The sequence below is a fragment of the Chiloscyllium punctatum genome, chromosome 25 (genome assembly GCF_047496795.1).
Source record: "Chiloscyllium punctatum isolate Juve2018m chromosome 25, sChiPun1.3, whole genome shotgun sequence".
Lineage (NCBI taxonomy): Eukaryota > Metazoa > Chordata > Chondrichthyes > Orectolobiformes > Hemiscylliidae > Chiloscyllium > Chiloscyllium punctatum.
The window spans coordinates 22,125,068-22,142,705 of NC_092763.1; the positions used below are offsets into that span (position 1 = coordinate 22,125,068).

Genomic DNA, 17,638 nt, shown 5'->3' on the forward strand with positions numbered 1-17,638 from the left:
CCCTCCTCCCCCCCTCCTCCCCCCCCCTCCTCCCCCTCCCCCCCTCCCCACCCTCCTCCTCCCCCCCCCTCCCCCCCTCCCCACCCTCCCCCCCTCCTCCCCCCCCCTCCCCCCCCCTCCTCCCCCCCCTCCACCCCCCTCCTCCCCCCCTCCCTCCTCCCCCCTCCCCCCCTCCTCCTCCCCTCTCCCCCCCTCCCCCCCTCCTCCCCCCCAGTCCATCTCCCCCCCTCCCTCCTCCCCCCCCTCCCCTCCCCCCCTCCCCCCTCCTCCCCCCCTCCCCCTCCCCCCCCTCCCCCCCTCCCCTCCCCCCTCCCCTCCCCCCCTCCCCCTCCCCCTTCACCTCCCCCCTCCCCCCCTCCCCCTCCCCCCCCTCCCCCCCCTCCTCCCCACCCTCCTCCTCCCCCTCCCCCCCCCTCCCCCCCCTCTCCCCCCCCCTCCTCCCTCCCTCTCCCTCCTCCCCCCCTCCCCCCCTCCTCCCCTCCCCCCCCTCCTCCCCCCCTCCCCTCCCCCCCCTCCCCCCTCCTCCCCCCCTCCCCCTCCCCCCCTCCCCCCTCCCCCTCCCCCCTCCCCCTTCACCTCCCCCTCCCCCCCCTCCCCCCCCTCCTCCCCACCCTCTTCCTCCCCCTCCCCCCCTCCTCCCCCCCCCTCCCCCCCCCTCCTTCCCCTCCTCCCCCCTCCCTCTCCCTCCTCCCCCCCTCCCCCCCTCCTCCTCCCCTCCCCCCCCTCCTCCCCCCCTCCCCCCCTCCCCCCCTCCTCCCCCCCCTCCCCCCCCTCCTCCCCCCCCCTCCTCCCCCCCCAGTCCCCCTCCCCCCCTCCCTCCTCCCCCCCCTCCCCTCACCCCTCCCCCCCTCCCCCATCCCCCCCCTCCCCCCCTCCTCCCCATCCCCCCCTCCCCCTCCCCTCACCCCCTCCCTCCCCCCCCCCTCCCCCCCTCCCTCCTCCCCCCCTCCCCCCCTCCTCCTCCCCTCTCCCCCCCCCTCCCCCCCCTCCCCCCCCCTCCTCCCCCCCCGTCCCCCCCCCTCCTCCCCCCCAGTCCCCCTCCCCCCCCTCCCTCCTCCCCCCCCCTCCCCTCCCCCCCTCCCCCCCCCTCCCCCCCTCCTCCCCCCCTCCCCCCCTCCCCCCCCCTCCCCCCCCTCCCCCTTCACCTCCCCCCCTCCCCCCCCTCCCCCTCCCCCCCTCCTCCCCATCCCCCCCCTCCCCCCCTCCTCCCCATCCCCCCCCCTCCCCCCCTCCTCCCCATCCCCCCCCTCCCCCTCCCCTCACCCCCTCCCTCCCCCCCCCCTCCTCCCCCCCCGCCCCTCCCCCCTCCTCCCCCCCCTCCCCCTCCGCCCCCCCCACCCCCCACCCCTCCTCCCCCCTCCCTCCCCCACCCTCCTCCCCCCCTCCCCCTCCCCCTCCCCACTCTCCTCCCCCCCCCTCCCCACTCTCCTCCCCCCCCCTCCCCCCCTCCCCCCATCCCCACCCTCCTCCCCCCCTCCCCACCCAGCTCCCCCCCCTCCTCCCCCTCCCACCCCTCCTCCCCCCCCCCTCCTCCCCCTCCCCCCCTCCCCCTTCACCTCCCCCCCCTCCCCCCCTCCCCCTCCACCTCCCCCCCTCCCCCCCCCCTCCCCCCACCCTCCCTCCCCCCCCTCCCCCACCCTCCTCCCCCCCCTCTCCTCCCCCCCTCCTCCCCCCCCCTCCCCCCCCTCCCCCCCCCTCCCCCCCCCTCCCCCTCCCCTCCCCACCCCTCCCCCCCCCCTCCCCCTTCACCTCCCCCCCCCTCCCCCTTCACCTCCCCCCCCTCCCCCTCCCCCTCCTGGAGTACAAATTAAGAGAACACAGCAGGCATATTTGATCCCAAGCTGCAGGCATATTTGATGGCTTTCCTTTTGAAGAATGCACAGGGGCATAACTAAAATGCCAGTTACAGTTCTAATTTTAAAAATTCATTCAAAGGATTTGGGCATCATTGGCTGGGTTAGCATTTATTGCCCATTCCTTATTGTCCCGATGGCAGATAGCAGTCAACCATATTGCTGTGGATCTGGAATTGCATGTGAACAAGACCAGGTAAGGCTGGCAGATTTCCTTCCCCAAAGGATATTAATGAACCAGATAGGTTTTTATGACAATCAGTAGTGTTTACATGATTACCACTAGGTTGTTTTCTTCCTGATTTTTATTGAATTCAGATTTCACCACCTACACTTAAATTCAAACCTATATCCCCATATTAACCCAGGGATCTAGATTACTAGTCCTATGGCATTACTACTAAACCATTAGCTCCCTTCTGCTAGAACATGTTAGTGAGATGAACAACTCCTTATGTGCTGGCTGGCCATGGTACTCTTGTGCAGCAATCTGGATTCAGGCATGCTGTGAAAGCTAAATTCGAAGAACTATCCTCTAGTCCCCTCAGTATTTCAGGTAAAGGGATCCTCCAACTTTGAGTGTTAGATGCCAGCTAGCTAGTGAGCCAGACAAAAGGGAAGAGGATAACAAAAGAACTCTCTCCAGCACTGAATGCTGAAATTTGTTCACGGTTGAGAGGAATTAGAACATCACAATCTCAACCAACCTGCAAAACTAAGATTCTTGAAATCAACTGTTCAACTACCAATGTCATTCCTACCTGGAACGTATGCTGCAGCAGCCATAACATTCAACTCCCTGCACTTCATGACTGAATCTGCAATTCTGATCCATCAATGCATTTTTTAAACTTGTATTCTTTGGACTTACCTCTAGTTTCTAATCTGTATGTATGTGTTGTGCTACTGATTATTCTCATACTTAGTAACTAATATTCTCACACTTTTTAAACTCCAGAAGGTCTGGTTAAATTTTCTCCTTTAAAATATAATTTCATTTGTGTCTGGGAGAGAGGTATCCACAAGCGGAGGGATCAGTTTTTAAATTAATGTTAGTGCAACAAACTAAGGGGGTGCACTTATAGTAATAAAGAACGGGAGATAGTTAATCCCTTCTCACTCAGGTAATGACAGTATCATGTCTGGAACTGTAACAAATTGGGGAACCTTACAGGGAGTCTGTGGGTAATAGAATATTACAAACATGAGTATCCTATTCAATCCCTCAACCCTACATCTTGAATTAATTAAGTAATGGATTACCTGAATCAAAACTGCATTTACTTACCCTTACATCATATTCTCCATCAAACAATGCTAGTATGGATTGAGAATTGGTCAACAGACAGAAAGCAGAGAGAATAAATAAATGGATTCTTGTTGTGGTTCTGTTCGCCGAGCTGGGAATTTATGTTGCTGACGTTACGTCCCCTGTCCAGGTGACACCCTCAGTGCTTGGGAGCCTCCTCTGAAGCACTTCTGTGATCTTTCCTCCGCCATTTGTAGTGGTTTGCATCTGCCGCTTCCGGTTGTCAGTTCCAGCTGTCCGTTGCAGTGGTCGGTATATTGGGTCCAGATCGATGTGCTTTTTGATTGAATCTGTGGATGAGTGCCATGCCTCTAGGAATTCCCTAGCTGTTCTCTGTTTGGCTTGTCCTATAATGGTAGTGTTGTCCCAGTCAAATTCATGTTGCTTGTCATCTGCGTGTGTGGCTACTAAGGATAGCTGGTCGTGTCGTTTCATGGCTAGTTGGTGTTCATGGATGCAGATCATTAGCTGTCTTCCTGTTTGTTCTATATAGTGTTTTGTGCATTCCTTGCATGGGATTTTGTACACTACATTGGTTTTGCTCATGCTGGGTATCGGGTCCTTCGTTCTGGTGAGTTGTTGTCTGAGAGTGGCTGTTGGTTTGTGTGCTGTTATGAGTCCCAGTGGTCGCAGTAATCTGGCTGTCAGTTCAGAAATGCTCTTGATGTATGGTAGTGTGGCTAGTCCTTTGGGTTGCAGCATGTCCTCGTTCCGTTGTCTTTCCCTTAGGCATCTGTTGATGAAATTGCGCGGGTACAAATCTTCTCACAAACTTTGAAATGGATTCTTTTCAGGATGGCAGGCAGTTAGTAGCATGATAACAAGGATTAACGCGAGACCCACAGCTCTTCACAATCTGTATAAATGATTTGGATGTGGGGACAAATTCTATTATTTCCAATTTGCTGATTATAGCAAACCAAGTTTAGAAGAGTACACAAAATGGTTTCAAAAAGAATTGGACAGGCCAGGTGAATGGCCTTGGACATAGCAGATGGAACATGAAGTGTGAATTTATTCACTTTTGGTACAAAAATCAGATATCGAGATTTGAATGATGAGAAATTGGGAATTGAAGGTATCCAGAAGAGTTGGCTGTTTTTGTTCATGAGCACCAAAACCAGCATGCAGGTGTAGAAAGCAAGATAGAAGCCAAAGAAGATATTGACCTCCATTGAAAGGGCATAAGAGTACAGGAGTAAAATGAGTTGCTCCCGCTGTAGAGAGCTTTAGTGAGACCTAATCTGGAATATTGTATACAATTGTGGTCCCCTTATCCAAGGACAGATAGACTTGCCAGAGAAGGAGTGCAACATGAGACTAATCCTTGGGATATTGGAATTCCTTTCAAGGATTCTGATCTATTCCATTGAATCTCAAAGAACAAAGCAAGACTCATTGAAATGTACAAAATTCTTCCAGTGAATGACAGGTGGATGTCAATATTTCCCCCAGGTGGTGAGGCTAAAACAAGTGAACACAATCTTGGGATAAGAGGCAAGTCATTTAAGACTGAGCTTAGGAAGAAAAGAGGGTGGTGGATCTTCGGTATTCTCTACTCCAAAATGGAAGTGCCATCAGTGAATATGTTGAAGACAAAAATTGATTGATTTCTGGAAACTAATGACTAATATAGAGAGTGTGGGGGGAAGTGGCATTGATTGGTTGATCGTCTACAATTTATTTGAATGGTGGAGCTGGCTTGACAGGCTATGAAGTGATCTACATTCCTAATGACTTCTTTTTCTTTAAGGATCTATCCCTGTCATCTTCCATTTATAGTGTGCTCCTCAGCAAAATCAACCCAAAACACTTCAGGTTCCATCTGTTAACATCTAGCTCCACCTCTCCACAGACCAATTGGTCCCAGCTCCAAAGGAGCAAGGTTTCTCTAAATATTTATAAGACTGTTTATTTTCTCAGTCCCTTCCACAAACACAATTGTCTGATCAAACACAGCTCCCTCTCCATCATGGTTTGAAATGGACAGCTCAGAATCTTACCTTCTTCCTTCATCATGATAAGATCTTAATCAAAATTTAACATCATCATTTAACATCTCCTTCTGTTAAAATTTCTAAATTTAACATTTTGCTAAAAAATGTTAGCTCTAGTTTTGTCATATTTAACCCATGTTAGCTCTAGTTTTGGCCATTCCACTGTTCTCCTTGGTAGCTCCCCAGCTTAAACTTCATAAACCTGAACTCGCCAAAATATTGCCCAATTCCAAATTGACAGCTCCATTTGCTCATCAGCCAAACTCACTGGCCAACATTGGATTCTAGACATTGATGTTGTCATCCATGTGTTCAAATTTATGTTTTATGTCATTCCTCCTTATCTTAAATTTCTTTCAGCTCTAAAACCCATTGGAGATCCCAACACTCAAATTCTGGCCATCTTAGGAACCCGAAATATTACTGTTCTAACATTGGCAGCCAACCTGGTTTGAAAGGTGTGAAATTGCCTAAAGCCTCTCCACCTCTTTTTCTACTTTCAAGATGTTTCTGAAATCCTACCTCTTTGACGAAGCTTTTAGTCAGCCGTTCCTAGTTCTCAAATGACTTATTTTATGTTATTTAATAATGGTCCTGCAAAACAGCTTTGCACATTTTAATACATTGAAGACACTACATACATGCAAGCTGTTGTTGAGAGGATGCTGGGCTTCAGCTGTTATAGCTGTAGTATCAGAATCCCTAGCCAACTCAACCAATCCCCTAGTTTTAACAGAGAATGACAAGGCAAGGGGGGACGGGGGTGAAAACTATAAGGAAGGGGAAAGAGAGATCAGTAGAAAGCCTTAGGCAGTGTGTGAATGAGAGCATGGAGCTAGGACAGGGCAAGCAGCAGCTTTCGTACTCCTTATGGTCAATCAGCCAATTGACATCACTTACAATACGGATGAATAACAGCCATCTGGATAAAGCAGAAGGACTCCAGCATGTTGTAAATGTCTTACAACAGCATGAAACAAATACATCCAAAAAAAAAGAAACAGAGCAATCACTGTTTTGGCAGATGTCTCAGTAAAGATGCTGGGTTTCTGTTTGATGTGGAGGTGCTGGTGTTGGACTTGAATGAACAAAGTCAGAACTCACAGGACACCAGATTATAGTCCACCAGATTTATTTGAAATCACAAGCTTTTGGAGCTCTGTTCCTTCTTCAGATGAAGGTTTCTGTTTGCTTGAAAGCACTCACCTTTTCTGTTGCTGGGACTAGATTCTTTGTGATTTGCAAAGCTAGGAGTGTGAATAGGGCTTTAAATTAAATAGTCATCTGGGGCTGAATTTAGTTGCATGGAAAGTTATGGAAAGATTTAAATGAAGGGAGGATGGGGAGATTGGGCTCAGCAAAGATTAAAGTTTCGAGAACAAGTAATAGGAGTCATGTAGGTGGGTTACCTCTCAGAAAGGCAGGAGAGCTAGGCAGAAAGTACAGGAATCTCCTTTGGCTATGCTCACCTCAACAAGTATGTTGTTTTGGAAAATATGGAGGGTGATGAACTTTCAGAATGGAACATTGACAGCCAGGTTTTTGATACCGAGACTGGCTCTGCTGTAGTGAGGGGTAGGTCAGGTTCCAAGCGATCGATGGTGACATGGCGCACTAGAAACGGGCACAGATTGACATTTCTGCAGCCATCAGAATTGAGTGTTGCCTCCCTGGTGCCAAGGTAAAGGATGTCTTGGCAAGGGTGCAGCAGGTGGTCATTGTAAATGTTTGTACCAACAACATAGGAAGAGAAACAGACTAAGAGAGAATATAGGAAATTAGGCAGGAGGTTAAAAGCTAGGTTCTCGAGGGTAGTAATATCTGGATTACTCCCGGTGTTGTATGCTAGTGAGAGTAGGAATAGGAGGATAGAGCAGATGAATGCGTGTTTGAGGAGCTATTGCAGGGAGCAGAGATTTGCATTTTTGGATCATTGGAATCTCTTCTGGGGTAGAAGTGACCTGTACAAGAAGGACGGATTACCCTTGAATTTGAAGGGGGGCCCAAAGAGAGAAAAGAGATCAGTCTGAGGCTGTACAGCTGAGAAAAGGAGCAAGTCAAACAGTCAAGGCTGGCAGAAAACAAGGTAAGACTGATAAATTAAACTGCATTTATTTCAATGCAAGTGGCCTGACAGGTAAGACAGATGAACTCATGTATGGTTGGGAAGGTGGGACTGGGATATCTTAACAGAGATGAAGCCTCAAGGATGGACAGAACTAGCAGCTTAATGTTCCAGGGTATAGATGGTACAGGAAGGAGAGGAAAGGGGCGGGAGAAGAGAGAAAGGGGAGTGGTGTTTTGATTAGGGATAATATTACAGCTGTACTTAGGGAGGTTATTCCTAGGAGTACATCCAGTGAAGGTATTTGGGTGGAACTCAGAAATAAGAAAGGGATGATCACCTTATTGGTATTGTGTTATAAGCTAACCCCCTTCTTTCCCCACCCCCCCCCCCCCCCTCCCTCATTGAGAAGCAACTGTTTAAGGTGATCTCAGATATCTCTAAAAAAGACAGGGGATTTTAACTTTCCAAACATAGGTTGGGAATGCCTTAGTAAGACTTGGATGGAGAGGAATTTGTTAAGTATGTACAGGGAAATGTTCTTATCCAGTATGTGGTTGTACATACCACATAAAGATCAAAACATCAAACACCTTCTCTTAGGAAATAAGGCAGAGCAAGTGACTGAGGTGTCAGTGGAGGAGCACTTTGAAGCCAGTGATCAAATTTCTAAATTGGAGTAAGGTCAATTTTGATGGTATTAGGCAAAAGTTACAAAAGTTGATTGGGAGAGGCTATTCATAAGTAAAGGAAGTAAAGGCCTTCAAAAATGAGATGAGAGTCTAGAGGCAGTATGTTCCTGTTGGTGTGAAGGTCAAGGCTGTTAGATGTATGGAATGCTGGATGACTAGAGAAATTCAGGTTCTGGTCAAAAAAAGGAAGCATATGGCAGGAACAGATAGTTGGGATCGAGAGAACTCCTCGAAGAGTGTGAGGGCAGCAGGAGTATACTCAAGATGGCCTTGTGGTATCATGGTTAGATTATTAATCCAGAAATTCAGCTAATGTTCTGGGGACCTGGACTCGCATCCTGCTACGGCAGATGGTGAAATTTGAATTCAATAAAATATAATCTGGAATTAAGAATCTACTGATCACTATGAAATCATAGTCGATTGTCAGAAAAAACCATCTGGTTTACTAATGTCCTTCAGGGAAGGAAATCTGCCATCTTCACCTGGTCTGGTCTACGTGTGACTCCAAACCCACAGCAATGTGGTTGACTCTCAATTGCCCTTTGAAATGACCTACCAAGCCATTCAGTTGTACCAATCGCTATGAAGTCTCAAAGAGCTGTTGCATATATTAGAATGTATGAAGGTTGATAAATCTCCTAATCCTGACCAGACAAAAACACTGCAAGAGGCTAGAGAAGAAATTGCGGGGGCCCTGGCTGATATTTTTGCATCATCGCTAGCCACAGGTGAGGTCCCGAAGACTGGAAGGTAGCGAATACTGTGTCCTTATTCAAGAAGGGCTGCAAAGAAAAACCTGTAAAAAGACCAGTAAAAACCCAGTCAGCCTAACATTTTTGATGGGTAAGCTACTTGAAAAGATACTGAGAGATAAAATATACATGCTCTTGGAAAGATAGGGTTTGATTAGGAATAGTCAGCATGGCTTTGTATGTGGGAGATCATGCCTCACAAATTTGTTAGCATTCTTTATTGAAGTAACCAGGAAGGTTGACGAGGCCAGGGTGGTAAACATAGTCTATATGGATTTCAGTAAGACCTTTCATTAGGTTCCCCTAGCCAAGCTGTTCCTCTACAGTTACAATACTGGTATCTACCCAACAATGTGGAAAACTGCCCAGGTATGCCCTGTACATAAAAAGCAGGACAAATCCAACCCGGCCAATTATCACCCGATCGTCTCCTCTCGATGATCAGAAAAGTGATGAAAGGTGTTATCGACAGTGCTATCAAACAGCACCTCTTCAGTGGCGCCCAGTTTGATTCAGCCAGGATCACTCAGCTCCTGACCTCATCATGTCCTTGGTTCAAACATGGACAAAAGAGCTGAATTTCAGAGGTGAGGTGAGAGTGACAGCCCTTCACATCAAGGAACCCTAGCAAAACTAGAATAAATGGGTATCGGGGGGTCATTGGAGTCATACTAGTCATACTTGACATGTAGGAAAATGGTCGTGGTTGTTAGAGGTCAGTCATCTCAGCTCCAGGACATCTCTGCAGGAGTTCCTCGGGGGAGTGCCCTTGACCCAACTATCTTCATCTGCTTCATCAATGACCTTCCTTCCACCGTAAGGTCAGAAGTGGGGATGTTCACTGATGATTGCACAGATTATTCAGATACTGAAGCAGTGCATGTTCAAATGCAATAAGATCTAGAAAATATCCAGGCTTGGGTTGACAAGTAACATTCAAGCCACAAAAATGCCAGGCTATGACCATCACCAATAAGAGACAATCTAACCAATGGTCCTTGGCATTCAATGATGTTACCATTGACCAGAAACTCAAATGGATTCACAACATAAACAGTGTTTACAAGAGCAGGTCAGAGGCTAGGAATACTGCAGTGAGTAACTCACCTCCTGACTCCTGAAAGCCTGTCCACCATCTACAAGACACAAGTCAGGAGTGTGATGGAATACACCCCCCTTTGCCTGGATGAGTGCAGCCCCAACAGCACTCATGAAGCTTGACACCATCCAGGACAAAGCAGCCAGCTTCATTGGCACTACATCCACTCCCACCACCACTGATGCTCAGTCACAGCAGCGTGCATTGTCTGCAAGATGCATTGCAGAAATTCACCAAAGATGTTCAAACTGCACTTTCTAAACCCATGACCACTTCCATCTAGAAGGACAAGGGCAGCAGATAATATGGGAACACCACCACTTTCAAACTCCCCTCCAAATCACTCACCATCCTGACTTGGAAATATTTCTTCACTGTCACTGGGTCAAAATCCAGGAATTCCTAATGACAGTGTAGATCACCCCGTAACAGGTGGACTGCAGCAGATCAAGAAGGCAGCTCATCACCACCTTCTCAAGGGCAACTAAAGATGTGCAATAAGTGCTGGCCAGCCAGCTACACCCACATCCCACAAAAATGAAAAAAAAAGGAAATCAGGAAGACAAAAAGGGGACAAAGATAGCTTTGGCAAATAGGGTTAAGGAGAATCCAAAGACTTTATACAAATATATTAAGGGCAAAAGAGTAATTTGAGAGAGAAAAGGGCCCCTTCGAGATCAATATGGCTATCTATGTGTGGAACTGCAGGAAATGGGTGAAATACTAAATGAGTATTTTGTGTCAGTATTTAGTGTGGAGAAAGATATAGAAGCAAGAGCATTTGGAGAAATAAATACTGACAGCATTAAAAAAGTGTCCAGATCACAGAGCAGGTGGCGCTGGACATCTTAAAAGGCATAAACGTGGATAAATCCCAGGACCAGATTAGGTGCACCCTAGAACTTTGAGGCAAACTAGGGAAGTGATCGCTGGACTCTTGCTGAGATACTTGTATCATTAATAGCAATGGGTGAGCTGCCAGAAGGCATTCTGAGGGACAGGATTTACATGTGTTTGGAAAGGTAAGACAGGTTAGGGATACTCAGCACCGTATCTCACTAACTTGATTTAGTTTCTTGAAGTGACAAAAATCGATGAATGCAGAGTGGTGGATGTTGTCTATGTGGACTTTAGCAAAGCGTTTGACAAATTTGTGTGTGGTAGACTGGTTTCAAGATTAGATCACATGGAATCCAGGGAGAGCTAGCCATATGGATACAAAATTGAAGATAGGAGAGTGTGTGTAGTGGAAGGTTGTTATTCCAAATTGGAGGCTAGAACGAGCAGTGTGCTGCAAGGATCGGTGCTGGGTCCATTGCTTTTTGTCACTTATATAAATGATGTGAATGTATGACATATGGTAAGTTTGCAGATCACACCAAAATGGATGGTGTAGCTGACAATGAAGTAGGTTATTTCATATTACAATATGATAGTCATCAGATGGGTCGAGGAGCAGCAGATGGAGTTTAATTTAGATGAATATGAGGTGTTGCAATTTGGGGTACAGTTTCATCAATCCTTGTAGGTGGAGTCTCAGGTAAACAGGGTAGTGAACGTGGCATTCAGTACGCTTACCTTTATTGTTCAGTGCATTGAGCATACAGGTTGAGATATCACATTGCAGCTGAACACATTGATTAGGCCACTTTTGGAATACTATATTCAATTCTGGTCCCCTGCTAATGGAAAGCTGTTTTAGAACTTGAAGGGGTACAGAAAAGATTTATAAGGATGTTATCAGGCTTTTTTTCCCTGGGAGTGTCAGAAGCTGAGGGATGATCTTATTGAGTTTATAAAATAATGAGGGGCATGGATAGGTAATTTGGCAAGATCTTTTTCCCCCCAGGGTAGAGGAGTCTAAAACTACTGGGCTTAAGTTGAAAGGGAAAGATTTAAAGGGGCAACATTTCCTCACAGAGGATGGTACTTGTATGGAATGAGGTGCCTGCTGAAGTGTTGGAGGCTGGGACAATTACATTTAAAAGACATTTGAATGGGTACACAGATAGGAAGGGTTTATAGGGATATGGGCCAAATGCTGGCAAATGGGACTAGATTAATTTAGGATATCTGGTTGGCATGGATGTGTTGAACCAAAGGGTTTGTTTCCATGCTTTCTAACTCTATGACAGAGAGTATGGAAAGGTTCAAGCACAATCTGACTTCACGCACAGCTAATAAGAGGTCAGCTATGAGAAAGCGGGCAGTCAACACAGGACTGAGGGTTTTGCACTGAAATGCACTGAGGAACCAAAACAAGGTAAATAAGCTTGTAGTGAAAATTGAAGTTGACAGGTATGATGTTGTGGGTATCACAACAACACAGCTGCAAGGAGATAAGGGCTGAGAACTAAGTATCCAAGGATACACGACCAATCGAAATGGTGGGAAAAGGCCACAGGTTGCCTTGTTGTGAATGAAATGGATAGCAAGTACTAATAGAATCAGAAGGCTGTGTGGGTACAGTTGAGGATCTTTAAAGGAATAACACCATCATAAGAGTTATGTACAGGCTTCCAAGTTGTAGTTAACATGTGGGAAACAAAATGAATCAGGAGATGAAAAAGGAATATAAGAAAGGCACTATTATGGAGAATAATCACGGGGAACTTCAACGTTCAGGTGGACTGGGAAAATCAGGTTGATCGTGGATCTCAAGATAATGAATTTGTGGAATGTCTGCATGATGATTTTTTGGGAGCAACTTCTGGTACAGGAAGAACTGAGGACTAGGCAATTCTAGATTTGGTGATGTCCATTAGGACAGACTTGATTAGTGAGCTGAAGATGAAGGATCCCCCACTACAGGGCAGTGACCACAATATGATAGAATTCAACCTGCAGTTTAGAGGGAGAAAATTGAATCAGATACAACAGTATTACAATTGAATAGAAGTGACAAAGAGGGAGGAGCTGGCCAGAGTTATTTGCAAGTGGTGTCTATCAGGGAAGATGGTGGAGCAACAATGGCAAGGGTTTCTGGGGATAATTTAGGAGGCACAGCAGAAATTTATCCCAAGGAAGAAGAAACATTAAGGGGAGGATGAGGCAAGCATGGCTGACAAGGGAAGTTAAGAATAGTTTAAAAACAAAAGCATACAATGTGACGAAGATTAGTGGGAAACCAGAAGATTAGGAAGCCTATAAAACAAAATGTTAAGAAAGTAATAAAGGGGAGAGAAGATGAAATCAGAATCCCTACAATTTTAAAGTAGGGCATTTGGTCCATCGAGTCCACGCTACCTCTCTGAATAGCATCCAATCCAGAGTGACACCTACATCCAATCCCTGTAGCCCTGCATTTTGCTTAGCTAATCAACCAAGCCTGCACATTCCTGGAAACTACAGGCAATTTAGCATGGCCAATCCACCTAACCTGTACACCTTAGGACTGTGGGAGGAAACCCACCCAGACACAGGGAGAATAACTGTGTGGAGTTCCAGAATCACCCAATGGTAGAATTGAATCCAGTACCACCCTACTAAGAGTAAGCAAGCTTCTAATATAAAAGACGATTGCAAACTTTTTTTAAAAAAGATATCTAGAAGAGAGGTAAAATTGGACAATGGCCTGCTGGAAAATGAAGCTCTAGAAAAATTAATGGGGAAAAAAGAAATGGCAGAGGGACTGAATACTTTGCATCAGTTTTCAGTGGAAGAAACTGGAAACATATCAGTACTTCAAGAGAATCAAGGGGTTGATGTGAGCATAGAGGCCATCACTAAGGAGAAGGTGCTGGAGAAGTTGAAAAGTCTGAAGGCTAATAAGTCACCCAAGACTGGATGGATACACCACAGAGATCTGAAGGAGATAGCTGAGGAGATTGTAAAGGCATTGATGGTGGTCTTTCAGGAAATCACTGGAGTCTGGGAAGGTCCAGAGGTCTCAAAATTGGCTGATGTAATGCTCTTGTTTAAGAAGGGCAGGAGGCAGAAGATAGGAAACTATAAGCCATTTACCTGATCTCAGTCAATGGTAAGATTTTAGATTCCATTATTAAGGATGAGATTGCGGAGTTAAATAGCATTGAATCATCATTACTTTCTGAAGGAGTGGTCATATCTGACAAATGTTAGAATGTTTTGAGGAGAGACTGAGCAAGTTAGACAAAGGAAAGCTGGTGGAAGTGATCTATTTGGATTTCCAGAAGGCCTTTGACAAGGTGCCACACAGGCAGCAGCTAAATAAGATGAGCCTATGGCCTTAGTGGCAAGGCTCTGTCAGAGATAGATGACTAGCTGACTGGCAAAGGCAGTGTTGAGATAAAGGGGTCTTTTTCTGGATGGCAACCTGTGACAAGTGGAGTTCTGCAGGGGTCAGTGTTGGAACCATGACTATTCACATTAACCACCTGGATGAGGGAACCGAGAACATTGTTGCTAAGTTTGCAGATAACACAAAAATAGGTGGCGGGGCAGTAGCTTAGAGGAAGCAGAGAGGCTGCCTAAGACCTAGACATGGTAGCAAGTGGACTAAGTAGCAACAGATGGAATACAGGGTGGCCAAATGTGAGGTTATATACTTTATTCTGAAGAATACAGGCACAGACTATTTTCTAAATGGGGAAAGGCTTTGAAAATCTGAAGCACAAAGGGATTTGGGAAGTCCTAGTTCAGATTTCTCTGAAGGTTAGCATGCACGTTCAGTTGGTAGTTCAGAAAGTAAATGAAATGTTAGCATACATTTCAAGAGGGATGAATACAAGAACAGATATGTACTGCTGAGATTGTATAAGGCTCTGCTGAGACGCATTAGGAATGTTGAGACCGGTTTTGGGCCCCTAAGGAAGAATGCTTTGGTTTGGAGGAGCTGCAGAATTTTATAAGAGTGATCCTAGAGATTAAATGTTCATCACATGAGGACTCTGGGTCTGTACTCAATGGAGTTTAGATGGATGAGGTGGGATCTGATTGAACCTTAAAAAGATACAAAGAGGCTCGAATAACGTGGATGCGGCGATGCTTTTTCCACTAGGAGAGATTAGGACTGGAAGGGAAAGCCTCAGAATGAGGGGACAAGCCTTTATAACTGAGATGAGGTGGAATTTCTTCAGCCAAAGGGCTGTGGAACTCATTGCCACAGAGATAATGTGGAAGCCAAGTCATTGAATATATTTAAGACAGAGAAAAATTAGTTCTTGATTATTAAGAGATTCTAGGGTTACAGGAAGAAGGCAGGAGAATGAGGGTGAGAAACATATCAGCCATGATTGAATGTTGGAGCAGCCTCGATGGGTTTCTGCTCCTAGAACATATGATTTAATCTGTCATACATCATGTACCAATCCTTTCTCAGTAAGGATCTGAAAAACCATAAACAAATTTTTAACATGGTCTTCATCTTCCAGTTTCTCCTACATCATCATAATTTAGTTTCATATATATATGCACGTGGCAAGGAGTTTAAGGAAGTAACCCAAATGCATTCTAACCCTAGGTCTCATCGTGATTGGAGATTACTAAAACATTTAAAGAACACAATTTTTGGAGCAACCTTTATTCATACATTTTGCTTATTTCAGACCTTTAAAACCATCAACAACATTTTCTAGCACCATAGATCCAGAAATGTTATTTCATTGGTATAGAATTGTCTTATTTACACACTTTCCTATTTGACAGCCTTGTGTTGCAATAGTACACATTTTCTCTACAATATTTACCACAAAAAATCCAACTCAAGACTTCAATATACACACTAGTTTAACATCAAATGATCAAAATACAACGCAATATAGTAAAAGATCAATCAAAGATTAATTCCGCCCAGTTCTGGTAAAACAACATTTGGCAAAAACAAAAGTAAATTTGACACCTGTAAAGTGGAACATGAAATTTAAAAAGGGAAACTGCAATAATTGAACATACAAAATGAAGGACAGAATATAGCCAGATTATCAGTGTCTCTGCACTCTGAAAAGAATGCAATTTAATTTTTGCAACAGCTTGTCCAAACTTCTCCCCACCCTCCCACTCCTAAGTCAAGTGCCCATTTCCATTCGTGGACAAATAGATTAAAGTTGATTAGTTTGACTTGGCATCAATTTCTAAAATGGAACTCCCCAGTTCTAGTTATATGAATGCATATATTTTATTTTCAACCAGTTCAACCCCAAGGAACAAAATGGCCTTCTACAGCTTTCAGTATTAGTATGTGCTATCAGTAGGGTTGTCAGAATCATTTTTAATCAGCTCTTACAACACACACTATGAGCTATGGAATAAATTTACATTCCTTTGAAGCAGGAAACCTAATAACAGATTCCCAGACCAGAACCTGTACACACCTACAACTTCAATGCATAAACATTACAATACTGTACTTGGACAAAGAGGAACTTAATAGACTAGTTTTCTCCTTTAACTCCCAAACATAAGGATATTTACAATTATTTCTGCAGATTCCACCATTAACAACCATATGGCTTGCTACCAAAACAATTCCCCAACATCCAACTCCATGTTAAATACTGAGGTTCATAAAGTGAACAACATTGTTGGCCATTTGAATTCTTTGATTCCTGCTTCAATCCAATGGCAATTAAAAACCCAGGTGCTTTCAACAGATAAGGTAAAACATTCAAATTGGGTTTCAACACGTTGTTATAAAGCAATTAGTTCTTCTTTTTACAGACGAAAACTTTGATCGCTCCAGTGAAATCAGCAGACAAGAGTACTTCGGTGATATCTGATTTCAATGCACCTAATATGAAAGAGAGATTAGTGAGAGATAGTGTACAGTATTTCGTATGTGCAAATCTTCACATAATGCCCCAGCTGCTACTCATCCATTGCACAACTGGAAAAGTTGTTCCTTAAAATAGAATGAGATTTCCTTACAGCTTCCATAACTTCCAACCCCTACTCTACCTCGGACCAAGGACAGTCTATGACTGCATTCTACCTTAAATACCCTTTTTAAAGTAAACTCTTTGAAGCTCTGTCTTTTGTGGATGCCTTTAAATCTGTTAAATCAGTTGATTTAGTGGAGCTGAACCCATTGGCATGACTTCCTCCTACTCTGCAAATACACATACCTATTTTTAAGAAATGGGACAAAACACACAATTCTGCCCAAATGCCAACAGAACTCATCTAGTCAGGAAGCCAGCTCAGAATGAAGAACTAGACTCCTACTTCAGAACAGAAATCAAATCCCTATGAATTTGTCCTGCAGGTGTAATTATTACTCAGTTGGTCCTATTTTCTCCAGTGTCATGTGATATCATTACAAAATTCACCAATTAGACAATGATACTTACAAAACGAGACTGCATTATTTAATCTGTAACACTCTACAGTTTACAAAATATAAACAAGTAGATAACTTACCAGAAGGTATAGGATCTGTATCGATGCTCATACTATTGCCCTCTGTTTTTTCTGACTGTGGAGCATCAGACAGCATCAGACTTGGATTTGATGCAAATATTGCTGAAGTGACAACTGCATTATGAGCTACACAAGAGAAAAAGCAGATTAGAATTAACTGTAGCATTAATGGTATTAGCCTATATAAGCAAGGTTTCATATTTGGCAATGCCCAAAATATAGTTAAGTAACTAAAGCAGCTTGATATCAACTGAGGTTAATAAGAATTGTTATTGCATTGGGATTGTTTTCAACAGGCACTCAAGCGACCTCAGACGGAGATGAACGTGTGACCAAGTACAATAAGTGATACAGGGATGCTGTTACTATGTGAAATTGAGTACAGATAGAGACACCAGGGGCAGGGCTACATCCACAGAGTGAGGGGATAGGACAGATTTAATTGCTTCAGAGACAGATAGCACACAGAATGACCCTGTTGTTGCTGTAATAGCTCTGGTACTAAATAGGTGTAGAATTGAAAAAGTTTGAAT

The 17,638-nt window shown here is 45.1% G+C and overlaps 1 protein-coding gene across 2 annotated transcripts in view; it reads right to left on the minus strand.

Moving 5' to 3' along the window:
* Nucleotides 1–15,254: 15,254 nt before the first annotated feature.
* Nucleotides 15,255–17,638, minus strand: part of wdr44 (WD repeat domain 44) — a 67,765-nt gene continuing 65,381 nt past the window's right edge. For both annotated transcript variants that reach the window (XM_072594807.1, XM_072594808.1), the window contains 2 exons: nt 17,106–17,231; nt 15,255–16,476 (listed from right to left, as the gene is read on the minus strand). In XM_072594807.1, coding sequence (XP_072450908.1) covers nt 16,388–16,476; nt 17,106–17,231 — 215 coding nt within the window. In that variant the 3' untranslated portion in view covers nt 15,255–16,387. The remainder of the gene's footprint in view (nt 16,477–17,105; nt 17,232–17,638) is intronic.